The sequence below is a fragment of the Sturnus vulgaris genome, chromosome 1 (genome assembly GCF_052056855.1).
Source record: "Sturnus vulgaris isolate bStuVul1 chromosome 1, bStuVul1.hap1, whole genome shotgun sequence".
NCBI classification, from domain to species: Eukaryota; Metazoa; Chordata; class Aves; order Passeriformes; family Sturnidae; genus Sturnus; species Sturnus vulgaris.
In genome coordinates, this window is record NC_142243.1 from 148460017 (window position 1) to 148473062 (window position 13046).

At 35.9% G+C, this 13046-nt stretch overlaps 1 protein-coding gene across 6 annotated transcripts in view; it reads right to left on the reverse strand.

Annotated features, from left to right (window-relative positions):
• Positions 1-541: 541 nt before the first annotated feature.
• The window catches only part of DNAAF11 (dynein axonemal assembly factor 11), a 34543-nt gene continuing 22038 nt past the window's right edge, over positions 542-13046 (reverse strand). For 4 of the 6 annotated variants that reach the window (XM_014882143.2, XM_088179506.1, XM_088179497.1 and 1 more), the window contains 2 exons: positions 10701-10786; positions 542-1104 (listed from right to left, as the gene is read on the reverse strand). In XM_014882143.2, coding sequence (XP_014737629.2) covers positions 918-1104; positions 10701-10786 — 273 coding nt within the window. In that variant the 3' untranslated portion in view covers positions 542-917. Of the gene's footprint in view, positions 1105-9885; positions 10466-10700; positions 10787-13046 lie in introns of those variants that run through there. The other 2 variants (XM_088179504.1, XM_088179501.1) reach the window with 1 other exon arrangement.

Below are 13046 nucleotides of genomic sequence, written 5' to 3' on the forward strand. Positions count from 1 at the left end.
TTCATTCAAAGTGCTGAGGTTTTTGCACAATGTTTTTCACAATTAGGGATATAGCACTTTCAAAGGCTGTGCTATGAACATGGCTATGTGCTGAGGATACTGTGGGAACTATCTGAACTTAAACAGTGGTTCAGTTATAGCTGCAACGTATTAATCTTCTATCTTAGGGATGAAAACAAGTTTTAATCAGAAAATATTGTTTGAGTCTTCCTGTCTTTGCTTGCTCTTGACTAAAAGCAAATGCTGATTTGAATCTGAAGCATTTTCTCTTCCAAATGAAATATTCCATTATAAACAACTACAAATGCATAAGGAAGGTAATGTAGGTCACTCAACTTATTTTTTCTTGAAGTTTCTCTTTATTTTCTCCCAAAATCTTCAAGGAGTGGCATTGTTAAGAAAGCTCCAGAATCCAGGAGCTGTGCATTATGCTGGACATTTAGTGATGAATGGTAGATTACAGCAGTATCTCTCACTCTAACCATGCCCTTTTCTTCTACTGTTGTCCGTCATGAAAATGAAAGTGCTGAAGGAATACACAGAGATTTTTCCTATCCTTAGTTTAATGAGAAAAATCATAAATCTTGTTACAAGTGCTTTCTTCCTTCCTTCCTTTATCTTTTTCTACAGTAATGTGTCATCTCTCAACCCAGACTGTAATTTGTTTGAAAAAATGACAATCTCTGATATAAGGCCCCATTCTAATTTCAGAGTTACTAAGTAAACAATCTAGAAAAAGGAATTTATATAGCAATATACTAACAGAAAATGCAGCCAAAACCACCAGGATAAATAGTTATTGATAGGAAATGTAATGATATTGCCAACTTCAGCTCTATTTCATTTTCTTTTCACATAGAGTCGTGAATTCAACACAAGCATTCATGCTTCTTATAGCGGGGATATTTCAGAATGTTTCAAATTAAAGGAGGAACATCTTCATTATTTTCAAAATCAACACAGCTCTTCTTAACCTCTGTAATCTTCTGTGGTTGGAACTTTATAGGTCCCTGTCCAGTTCGTTCCTTATCTTGGATTATCTTTGTCACATCAGGGAATGAATATTTACTAGGATCCACTTCTAACTTCTCAACTTGTCCACTCCTGAGATAAGAGGGAAATAAATGGAAAAAACTTAATTTCACTGTCAAATAGAACTGTTTGAATTTACCATGTGATTCGATGGTTCTATTTCAGGTGCCTGCTTATAAACACATTGACTTTGGTATGAGGGTTGTTACTGAGTCCAATTAAACCAGGGTTAAGAGTTCTTGTAACTTGAGAATTGATTGCTAAATAAAAACTCTAAGTGTAAACACGTGAAAGTAATACAAAATCTTCCAGGTTTTCTACAAAAGAATCCTTAGTCTCCAGACTGAAAAAAGTTAATTTTAGATAGCTGTAATTCCCTTTATATCAGAACACGGTGACTACTGGTATGAATACAAATTGTTGGGTTTTGATGCAAGATAATTTTTTAAAATCCAATTGTTTTTACTTTTTTTTTCTGTTTCTTTTTACACAGTTCCTTCCCACTGACTGTCTATTAATTTTTAGGTAACAGGTCCATCTTTGGAAAACGGAAATAATTTCATTTATAGAGAAAATACAATTGTAGGAACTTGTCTGCCTTGATCAGCTGATTTTTATATTTTGGTAACAGGAATCCTCACCATGTTTTTATTATGAAAAAATTAAATAAAATTATAAGAAAAGTTCAGATTTTTAACACAGTTTTCAGATTCCATTGCTATTAAGGATACTCTTTCAGATAAGACCTAGAAATGTGTACTGGCCACTCATTAAGGCAACCTATCCATGTCACATGATGATCAAAGATCTGAAACATATTCTCTGTCTTGAAGCATTTAATCTCATTGTTCTTTTCTAACAGAGGAGCTCAATGATTAAATGGAAAAAATCTAACCTGCTTTCATGCAATTTGTAACTGTTTACATTAAAAAATAGCAAAATGGGAATTTAAAATTATGCTTAATTTCTTCAAATTATAACATGATTTGTACATCTTCATACTCTATTTTATACTGAGTCACAGCTCCCAGCTCAAAATTAGAAAAGACAGTGCCTCAGCCCTCAGAGATGTGAGAAAACTGTGTTTACCCAGGAGATCAGAAAGGCTCCTTATAAATAGAACAAACAAGGGGGAGGCAAAGTCACTGCATGACAGAATGCATTTTAAGGATAACAACACAGGAAATGAAAATTTATATATAAAGTACAATAAAAGATTTCAAACTGAAAATACACCATTTTTAGTTGTCAGAAAAGAGAGTGTTTTGCAAAGCACTTCCAGATTCTGCCAGTGCTTCTCCATCAGGGCTCTGGGATATGTGAGCAGGCATCACCTGAGTGCAGGGTCCGTGTCCCACTGAAGAGATGCAGAGGGGCTCATGGCAGGGCTCCTCCTGTGCTCCTGTGCTTTGCTGAGGAAAGCAGGAGTTCCACAAGAGGCAGTCACCAGCCTAACCACCTCTTTCAGCTCTATGCCACTAGATTTTTATTGTACTAAAAGAATAATTTGATCATTTTTTTCTGAGCAGAAAACAGCAAACAGCCAGAGAAGCTGCCTGCTTTAATAATCTGCATAAATCTTTTCCAAATAGTAGCATAAACAAAAATTACTCAGTGTAGAATTTTATGGGTAATGAAAACAAATACAAGTCTTATTTCTTTACCCTGAACATTCTTCAGTTTATAAAGCTAGATTTTTTTTTCTGATATTGCACTACACTATTTAATGAAACAAAATAATGTTCAATTTGTGGCAACATTCTGAAAAATGTTCATCTCCCAAAAGTAAAGGGCATTTTTGTTTCCTGTGTAATTTACAAAATGTGCTGTGACTTGGAATCACTTTATCAAGTAGCTGCTGGTGAGATCACGAAGAGAGCAGACCCTTAAACTAATCATTTACCACTAATCTGAGGCATCTCAGGAAAAGCTAAAAAAGCATAAACATGAGAATAAATTAGGCTCAGCTTGTGCCTCCATCACATGATAGAAAAGAATTTCCTTAATTTGAAGTATTTCAATTAGCACTGGTATCTCACATTTGTTGAACAGCTCTAAAATTGTACGAATTATCACTCATGAAAACACAATAATGGAGTTTGAACATCTCATTGCTTAGCAGCAGAATAAATTTCAGTACTCCAGAAATGAATTAACAGTAAGTGTCAAAAGTAATGATCCACATCAACAAGCAAGGAAAAGGTTATGGCATCAGCCATTCTCAAAACTTCAACAACACGAGTAATTTTGGAGTATGCTGGCAACAGGCGAGCCTGAGAGTCGAGCACAGGTGAATTTTTCCAGGAAGTGAATTTTCATGTACTTACATTAACATGATCAAACATTCTATACTTGTTTAGTAAAGCCTCACAGTGGTGTCCTAGCTACCACGATACAACAACTGGCTGACAGCAAGACTCTGTTAGGCTGAAATCAGTGCAGCTACAACACAGATCTACTGCTCTCATCATGCAAGCTATGCAAAAGAGGCTGGGTATTGATGAGGTTAAAGGTAACCTGAACAGTTTCTGAAGAAAGAGCAAGGGTTTTTCCATGTGATTTCACCTAGCAGGATAAAAGTCATCTTGTTGCTGAAGCTCTTCCATAAGCAATGGTAAAACAGCTGTTATGGAAACAAAAATATTCCTTGAAAGACCAGCTAGAGAACATATGTGAAAATCTCAGTGTTTGCAAACTATTTCAAGTTCAAGTCTAAAAAACAGATGAAGTTCACAGTTTTTGGCACTTCCTTCCATAAAAAATTATGGTCAAACACTAGAGCACCATACAAAAATAAATAAAATCCTTTATTTCTTCCTGACCTTTGAAAGGCTATTTCTACCACCACACAGTTTGCTAGCCTTTTGAAGAATAAAATTAGAAGACTCCACAATAAAGAAAGTTTTGCATAACTTTAGCAGCCTGCTGAACAATCTGGTGTGTGACACACGGCATATCGGATCATTTGGTATTTCTTGATAATTTACCCTTTTATTTACATAGTCTTAAATCCCCATACTTGATATTTAAATTTGATTTGATAGTTACATTTCCCTATGTCAACATCTGAATTTCAATAAAGTTTAGAATGCTAGAGATTTCTCATATCTTTGATCCAGAATATATGGTTATTGACAAGTGATTGAAAGTTTCCTTTCTGGTATCAAGGTATCTAAAGATATTTAGGAGTCACATCCAACCACTTTGAAGAGACACTTTTTCAAATCTTTTAACATTGTGAATGAAACAGAACAAAAAATAATTATCACCCTAGACAAAGTATTAATAAATCCTTTTCTTGAATAAGAAAATAGAGTTAGGCTAGTATATGGAATGACATCTTATTTGAGAGCTTAGAGAAAGACAAATCTTTAGGTATGTTAAAAATTGATGGTAAATGTGGGATACTTGTCATACTCTGATCTCAATTTTTGAAAATATAAGTTTAGAAAAAATCTACTAGGTAATCTAAGCAAATAATTACGCTTTTTTTTAAGTACCTGTAAAATTAATTCCTCTTTCATTGCGTAAGAGACCTTTTAAATCTCTGTATATGTGTGTAGTCTGAAATGAAGCTATAACTGGAATCTTCAGAATCAGTGGGAAGACATGAATACTGGTGGAACCAAATGCATTTCTCAGGGACAAAACAACAGTGAAGAATAACTAACAAATCAGTGGTAAATATTCTGATAAATAAAAGGATGATGATACCTAGGCTATTCTGTTCTAAAAGACATATATTTCACAATTAGGATTTATCAGACTGAGAGTGTATATATTACTAGTGTCCATGTTTCTAAACGCTAAGACAGAAAATCATAGCCACTGTGACATTTTCAACTTCACTGTTCCATTCCTTTCCTTCTTTTGAATAATCACTTTAAGATACTAAATTTTAAATTGACCGTGTCTGCAAGCAAGAAATATGCTCCAATACCTGCAATATGCAAACTGACCCTGAATTTCTACATGTGGCTATAATATCACCTTATTTTCTCTCTTTTAATTGTTAAATTTTTCAGCCAAATTTGAAACCCTTAAACACTTGGGAAACATATATTGAAAACACACGTTATTCTAACTTTTTTCAAAGTTATGGAATGTCAGAAAGCAACTTTAAAGTCCATCTCTGCCTTCTGACTTTTGTTCTTGTCCCATATGCACAACAAAGGATAACTTTACACTACACTGATCAGGAACTAACTGAAGTGTTCTCTTGAGAATGCTTTCTCCAGAAGGGCATGCTTTGAAGCCTTCTCACCTTTATTACAGTTAAGCATTATCAGATGCCAGTGTGCAAATTAATTTTCAAATCACTTCTGAAGCACCCCACCTTTTGTTCTCCTCATTAGTCAAATGATGGAGATGTACACCCTATACTTTGATTAGCTCCAGGCCTCTATAAGAACGCAAATTACTCCATACTTTGAGATTAATTTGAGTAAAAAACATTTTTAACATGTTGCTTAGTTGTATCTCACTGCACTTTTCTGGAAGCCAACTGAATTACAGTTCCTACGATTCCTCCTTTCCCATACAATATTACTTGCATTCTACAAGTTCTCAGAGTCTTCATGACACTGAGCAAACTTCACTGCCAGAAAATATTAATTCTGCAAACTACTCAGCTCTCATGATTTGTGATCTAATCCCAGGTATTTATGAAAGGCATTACATCTCAATGGAACTGATAACTAGCTTGTCATTTGTGATCTTGGCACAAATTTACTCTTCAGATGCACTTGGCTTTCTTCACATTGAAATGTGCTTGGTTTAGACACTGAGGAACTGGGTTCTGAAAGATCACGTAAATCCTCTTGCAGTTCTTTCAGATCAGTTTGTCTGCAATGCCATCCAGTTTCTGACCTCATCTTACCTCCCCTTCCCAGTCCTGAGGAAATGACTCATTTTGTTCTACTGTATTTCTCTTCACAACATGGAGTTCTCTCCCTTCCAAATCATCATATCCCTCTGTGTAAGCTGTAGAAATCTAAGACTGGGAGAGATTTTCAGTTATTCAGTCTGTGGAAAGGCAGTATTCTGACACTTCACAAGGACTGCTTCAAGAATTCAAATTAGAACTTCTCGCTCCCAAAGAAAGATTCTTACTGTCACATCTACTTTTTTTTTCCCACAAATTTTTTCTTTGCCTCTTTTCCACCAAAATGAACCAAGCTAAATCAGGGTCATCCAGTAAAACAGATCTTTGCATTATGTTTCATCTTCAGCAAAACTTACATCTAAAGTGAGATAGCCATAGAATTTTTGAAATAATCTTTTTTCTTTATTTGCTAATAAGCAAAGAAAAGCTCAACTGAAACCAAAGATTTCTTCAAGAAAAGTAAAGTAAAGCTTGTTTATCACTGAAACTGCAAACCATAAAAGAAGTTCCGTTGATGAGTCTTATAATGACATGTTTGCTAGAAAAAGATTGGAATTAAAATCCAATACAGTGATTAAAAACATTCCAGTTTTCTCAGTCTCAAGTTCAATATAACACGTAATTTTATATATTTTATGTCTCTCACAATTAGTGACATTTGCTTGAAACTGGATAACCTGTTCAAAGGCATTTATGGGTTCACCAGCAGACAGAGGTGGACAATCCAGCAACATATTTTTCTTTTTTTTCTCCTTAAGAATCCAGATTAAAAACAAACAAACAAACAAACAAACAAACAAACAAACAAGCCAAACAAAACTGAAACAAAACAAAAAAATGTCAAAAAGCCAAACATTATTCACTGCCACTAAGAACTGATTCCAGCAGAACGTAAATCAGATTTCCAACCTAATGGATTACATAGTACTCTCTAGAACATGTGCTGGCTTGTCACCCAGTGCACTCCTGCATAGCTAAGAGGGGAAAAGACACTTTGGGCAGCCAGATTTGCAATGCCTGAACTACAAAGATAGAAATAACCTCTACCTTACATTCCTTATTTCAATATAAAAGGTGTGTATAGACTAGAACTTGCTGATAAGTTTTTAATTCTGCAGAAATTGCCATTCCTTTGCCTCCTCTAATTAAACCATTTTCTGGCTACATTTCTCTACCTTTCTGTATATAAAGATCTACAGAAATAAAAAACAAAACAAAAGCAAAAGAAGAAAACTCAAAAACTGAAAGAAAAAAAGTTGTATTCCTATGAATATTTCACTACTAGAGGAATTAAAATGTGTGTATATTTACATTTAGAGACATTTTTAGTTTTATTTAATTTTTTTCTTCTTCAAAACGCTGAAGGAAGAATAGTCTAAAGCTGAAGGTATGAAACAAGGATTGTTGATCATGTAACTGCTACTCTTAAGATTTCCAGTACAACTTCAGAAAAGTCAGTTTCTATCTACCTCTGCATTACCTCTATGCAGCTGTGGCAAATTCAACTTTGGTACCTTACAGCTGAACTGTGAGGCCAATTCCAGTAAGGAATGGCACTACTGCATTAATAGAGGCTTTGTAAATATAATAGATCAATCTGTCAAATTCCTTCCACAGAAACTTGCCTTTTTGAAGGCTCCAAATACAGTTTCGTATATAGTCACAGAAGAAATCTCTCATACATGGCAGAAGTAATGACAGTATCTTCATGTAACAAGAGTTAAAAGAGATTTAAAGCTCTGCATTACAGTTTGGCAGATTATATGTCTGACAGCATTTAGCTAAGACATCTGTAGCTGTCAAGTATAATCACTGTAATGAATGCTCTTCTGTAATCTAAGAGACAACTATTCAGCAAATTTTTAACATCTGGCTAGTCAGCAACTTTTCAGCTAAAGAGGTCAAGGCATACTATTTTTAGAAAGAACTGTAATTCAAAGACTTTTCCTACTTCTACTTTTGTGGTATATATTCTTGTAAAATTTTAGCTCTCAAAATTTGCAGGAAGCATATTCATAATTATTTAAAACTGCATAGAAATCAAGCACAAATTCTTGGAGTTTCAGTATGCCACGAAATATCTTTAGTTCATCAGCTGGCAAGAAAGAGCACCATTTCACATTATTACTTCTATGCTCCCACTATTATTTAAATGTTTACTATGCAGCCAAAACTAAAGGCAAACAGAGGGTTCTAAGGAAATATATTTTCCTAATCCACAAGCTGTTTTTTAAACTTATTTCTTGTAATGCATTTAAAGATTTAGTTGCACTTCTGTGGAAAAGCACCATTCCTTTTGCAAAGAAGAGTAATAGAATAGACTCACAGAATAGTTTGGGTTGGAAAGGAAATTTACAGGTCATCCAGTCCAATCCCTCTGCAATGAGCAAGGCACATCCTCTACTGAATTAGGTTGCTCAGAGTCCCATTCAACCTGACCTTGAATGTTTATAGGGATGGAGCATCCATCACCTCTCTGGGCAACTGGTGCCAGTGTTTCACCACCCTCATAACACAAAAAGTCTTTCTTATACATTTCCCCTTTTTTACTTTAAAAGAATTACACATTGAAGCCTGCCCCCATCTTTTTTACGAGATTTGTTTTAGTATGAAAGGCTGATAGAAGGTCTCCTTGAAGCTTTTATCTTTTCCAGACTGAAGAACCCAGACTCTCTCAGTCTTCCCTCATAGAAGAGGTGCTCCTATCAGTCCTCTGATAATTTCTGTGGCCTTCCTCTGGACTGGCTCCAGCAGAACCATGTCTTTCCTGTACTCAGGATCCCAGAGCTGGATGCAGAACTACAGGTGGGGTCTTGGTAGAGCAGAGCAGAGAGGGAGCATCCCCTCTCTTGATGCCACCCAGGACATGGCTGGCTTTCTGGCCTGCAAGTGCACACTGCCTGCTCATGTCCAGTTTTCCATTCACCAGTATCCCCAAGTTCTTCTCAGGGCTGCTCTCAGTCCCTTCTTTCCTCAGCTTTTATTTATACCAGGGGCTGTCCTGACCCATGTATACTACCTTGCATTTGACCTTGTTCAACGTGATGACATTCATGTGAACCCACTTCTCAAGCTTGTCCACCTCCCTTTGGATGGCATCCCACCTTCTGGCATGGGAACTGCACCATCCACCTTGGAGTCACCCACAGACTTTCTGGGAGTGTGCTTGATGTGAAAATGTCCTGGTGCCAGTACGGGCCCCTGAGGGACACCACTTGTCACTGATCTCCATCCAGAGATTGAATCATTGTCTACTCCCCTCTAGACACAACCATCCTACTAATTCCTGATCCATTGAACAGTCCATCCATCAAATTCGTATCTTACCAAGTTAGAGACAAGAATGCTGTGAGGGACCATGACCAAGGCCTTACAGAAGTCCAGATAGATAACAGCTGTAGCTGTTCTCTTGTTCACTTGGCCTTGCCCTTGGTGGAGCTGTGCAGGCTGTCCTGAATCACCCCTCTGTCCTCCATGTGCCTCAACACAGCTTCCAGAAGGATCTGTTCCATGATTCCCAGGCAGAGGAGAAACTCGAAAGGTGAGGATGATGGGTCACAAGTTCCTAGCATCCTTCTTTCTACTCTTTTTAAAAATGGGTGCAATGTTTCCATTTTTCCAGTCACCAGGGACTCCACCTTATTTCCATGACTTTGCAGGTATAATGGAGAGTAAATATCCTCCATTTGACCTCGACCTTCTAAAAATATTTGAAATACTTGCTAATCAGAGTGATGCACTGTTCTAATGACTGCTACTTAAGGAAAGGGTATAGTCCTCGGGGCTCACTAGTAACCTCAACAAATTCTTGCAGGTGCCCTATCATCTTCTCATAAGGCAAATCATCAAGAAAATAAGTTAATGACTGATTTTTCTTACAAATAAGAAATTAAAAGTAGAATTAATTACAACTGACTCCTGCAGAACCATTTTGCTAGTGTCCTAAATATTGAGACCAGGAACAGCCATGATCCAAAATACCATTTTTTACTCACTACTTAGCCTTTATAACAAGATTCAACACAGTGAAATCAAACAGGAAAGGAAATAAGTGCAACATTTCAAATATAAACAGATAAACAGCTTAAGGGACTTTGCTGTTACAATATCTTACTCTGGTATGAATACCATTGGCTATAGCAAAAGGAAAAGGAAGGATTAAAACATGCATCATGGTATTTGTACTTAGGTAAAGTGTTCATGAACCCTCCTGTCTTTCTACAGAAGCACTTGCTAAAGGTAAAAACAGAAAATAGAGCATCCCTGATATTCACTTGCTTTGGGCAGTCATTAATTACAAGATTTCAAGAGCTGGAGTTGACATCACATTTAATAGGATGGATCTGTGTTACAAAACCTTGCAGAACTGCTTTTTGAACCTATTTACTAGAGTAGTAGATCAACCTGTATAACAGTAAATTATTTAAAAGCAGAATAATTGCTTTCTAAAAGATTTCTAGAGTTGGGTTCCATAGCAAGGAACTCTGCAGAGGCCATTCTCAGGAGGTGATTTTGTTTTAATATATCCCAGTTAACAACTTGAATGAGCTGATGGAAAAAAAAAAGATAGGCAAAAATAAGTGGTTTTTGGCTTTGCTATTGAAGAAGGTAACTTTTTAATGAACAGCACCAAGCAGTTTATTAATCTACAGCTTTTAGACATACTTTTACTCTAATCAATATTTCCATATTTTCAATAATAATATAAAAAAAGTACATATTCTGGCATGTGAATAACACACTGATAAAAATAAAACTGATGCAGAAGATGAAAAGGAATTACCTTCTCATATTTTTTTGCTGTGAATTGCAGTCAGAATGTTTAATTGAAGCTGAAACTTTTTGCTTAGCCAGGATTATTTCTTTAGCCTAAAATAAAAATAGACAAAACATAATTCTCATAAAAGTTGACACTTTTGCTTGCAAGCATTTAAATAATCTTTCAAAAATAGAAAATTGAGAGTGTCTGCATAAATTTTCTCTTGTAACATTTACTCTTTCTGTTACATTTTAACACTCTTCACTCAACACGAAACACAGACATAAGGCAAGTTAAACCAAATTATCTGAATGGAAATATAGTCAAACATTTATAAAATTATACATAAAAGAGTATTTAAATATATACATCTACTTGTATTTAAATATATACTGTCTGCTTTAGCATCATGTTAATAATGCACATTACTGATTGCATTTTGGTTCTGGTGTCCAAGTATTTGTTCTGACATTTTTATTTAAAAATCAGCTGCAGTCTGGGCTTCTCACCCAAATGACAAGTGACCACAAACTCCCTCAGCTCTTTTGCTAAAAGAGAATCTTAGGTTCAAAGTCCAGATGAATTCCCCTTGTCAAAGAAAACACGTCCACCATGATTCTTTGGAAGACAAGCTATTGACAAAAGTGTATCTCACTACAAAAGGATCTCTTTCCCTTCATAACAACAGCATGGGAGAGGGATCTCTCAAGCATTTGAAAGGAGGAAGAACAGGAACTATACCAAATAGTTAATTTTATTGACTGTTTCATAGTGCAATTGATTTGAGATTAATCTGTTCCAGAAGCTTTGTGAATTTAGTCTCCATTCTGAACCCCAAAAGATATAAAGACAGAGTCTGTAGCTTTTGTCATCTCTTTCTGGAAATAAGTGTGAAGAGGCTGAACCCTACTGATTCTGTACATGCTCTGATAAAGGCAAGCAAGCCTTGTTTCTTTCTACCTTCCCTCTTTTCAAGTGTTTTTTTTTAACAGAAATTCATTCCGTTGATCCCCTTGAGACTCATGCTCCTTACTTTGTTCTCAGAGCATACCATCAAGGATGGTGAAAAAATGTGCTGATTCTGCACTCATAAGAAAATACATTCTTGACAAGAACTGACCTTGGAACTTAGAGAAGTTAGGATTTGCCTACTTTGGGCTCAATAGCAAGATAACAGTGTGAAATCTGAAGTCTATGGTATATAAGAAAATGGACTAAATTAATATAATGAAGCTTTCTGAAAGTTATTTTATGATACTAATATTTATCATACTATGGTTTTTAATATTTACATTTTCGTGTACATTTTTGGGTACCACAATATTAAAAAGACATAAAGCTATAAGAAAGCATCCAAAGGAGGCCAGGAGGAAGGGGAGGGTCTGGAGAAGCTGTATGAGGAGTGGCTGAGGTCACTTGGTCTCTTCAGCCTGGAGCAGATGGAGGGGAGGCTTCAATTAGGTCTTCAACCTCATGAGAAGAAGAGAGGCAAGCACTGAACTCCTGTCTGGTGTCCAGTGACAAAACCCAAGAGAATGGCCTGGAGTTGTGTCAGGTGAGGTTTAGACTGGATATCAGGAAAAGGTTCTTTACGTAGAGGGTGGTTGGACACTGGAACAGGCTCCCCAGGGAAGTGGTCACAGCACCACACCTTAGTGAGCTCAAGAAGCACTTTGACAATGCTCTCAGGCACATGGGGTGACTCTTGGGGTGTCCTGTGCAGGGCCAGGAGTTGGATTTGATGATCCTGATGGGTTCCAACTAACTTAGCATATCCTATGATTTCCAGGCATCACTATGATTAATTAGAAATCAGAAAATGCGCCCCTTTTAAGATCATTATAAAAGGATTCTAGATATAGATGTTTTAAATAAAATCTGGAGTATTTTTGAGAAAACAGAAGGAATACACAAAAGCTGTATTTTTATTCATTTTTTCAGTCCACCTTTTTTTTTCCTATAATGGCTTTCTTATTCTACAATGGGAATTCCTCTGAGTAACAGATTTTCCCTGAACACATTTATGCTGAAGGATTATTAGATTTCTAGGGTTCCACAGCTGTGTCTCCACATGCCTTTGATGATAATGAAATATTACCACATTTACCATACCTAGATAAGTGAGAATTATAAAAAGTAATTCTATCAAATAACTCTGACATGCATAATACACACCACTCCTATTTTCAGATTAATTAAGGAATCTAACTCTCACTGATCTTTAAATTTCTAATCACTTTTAAAAGCCCAGGAAATAAAAAGCTATCAGCATTCATTTGTGACTGGTAATATAATAAATAATTAATCAAAAGTCCAAATTTTTCTCTCTGACTCACTAAATTTAGAAAAAGAAAATTTTAAAACATGACA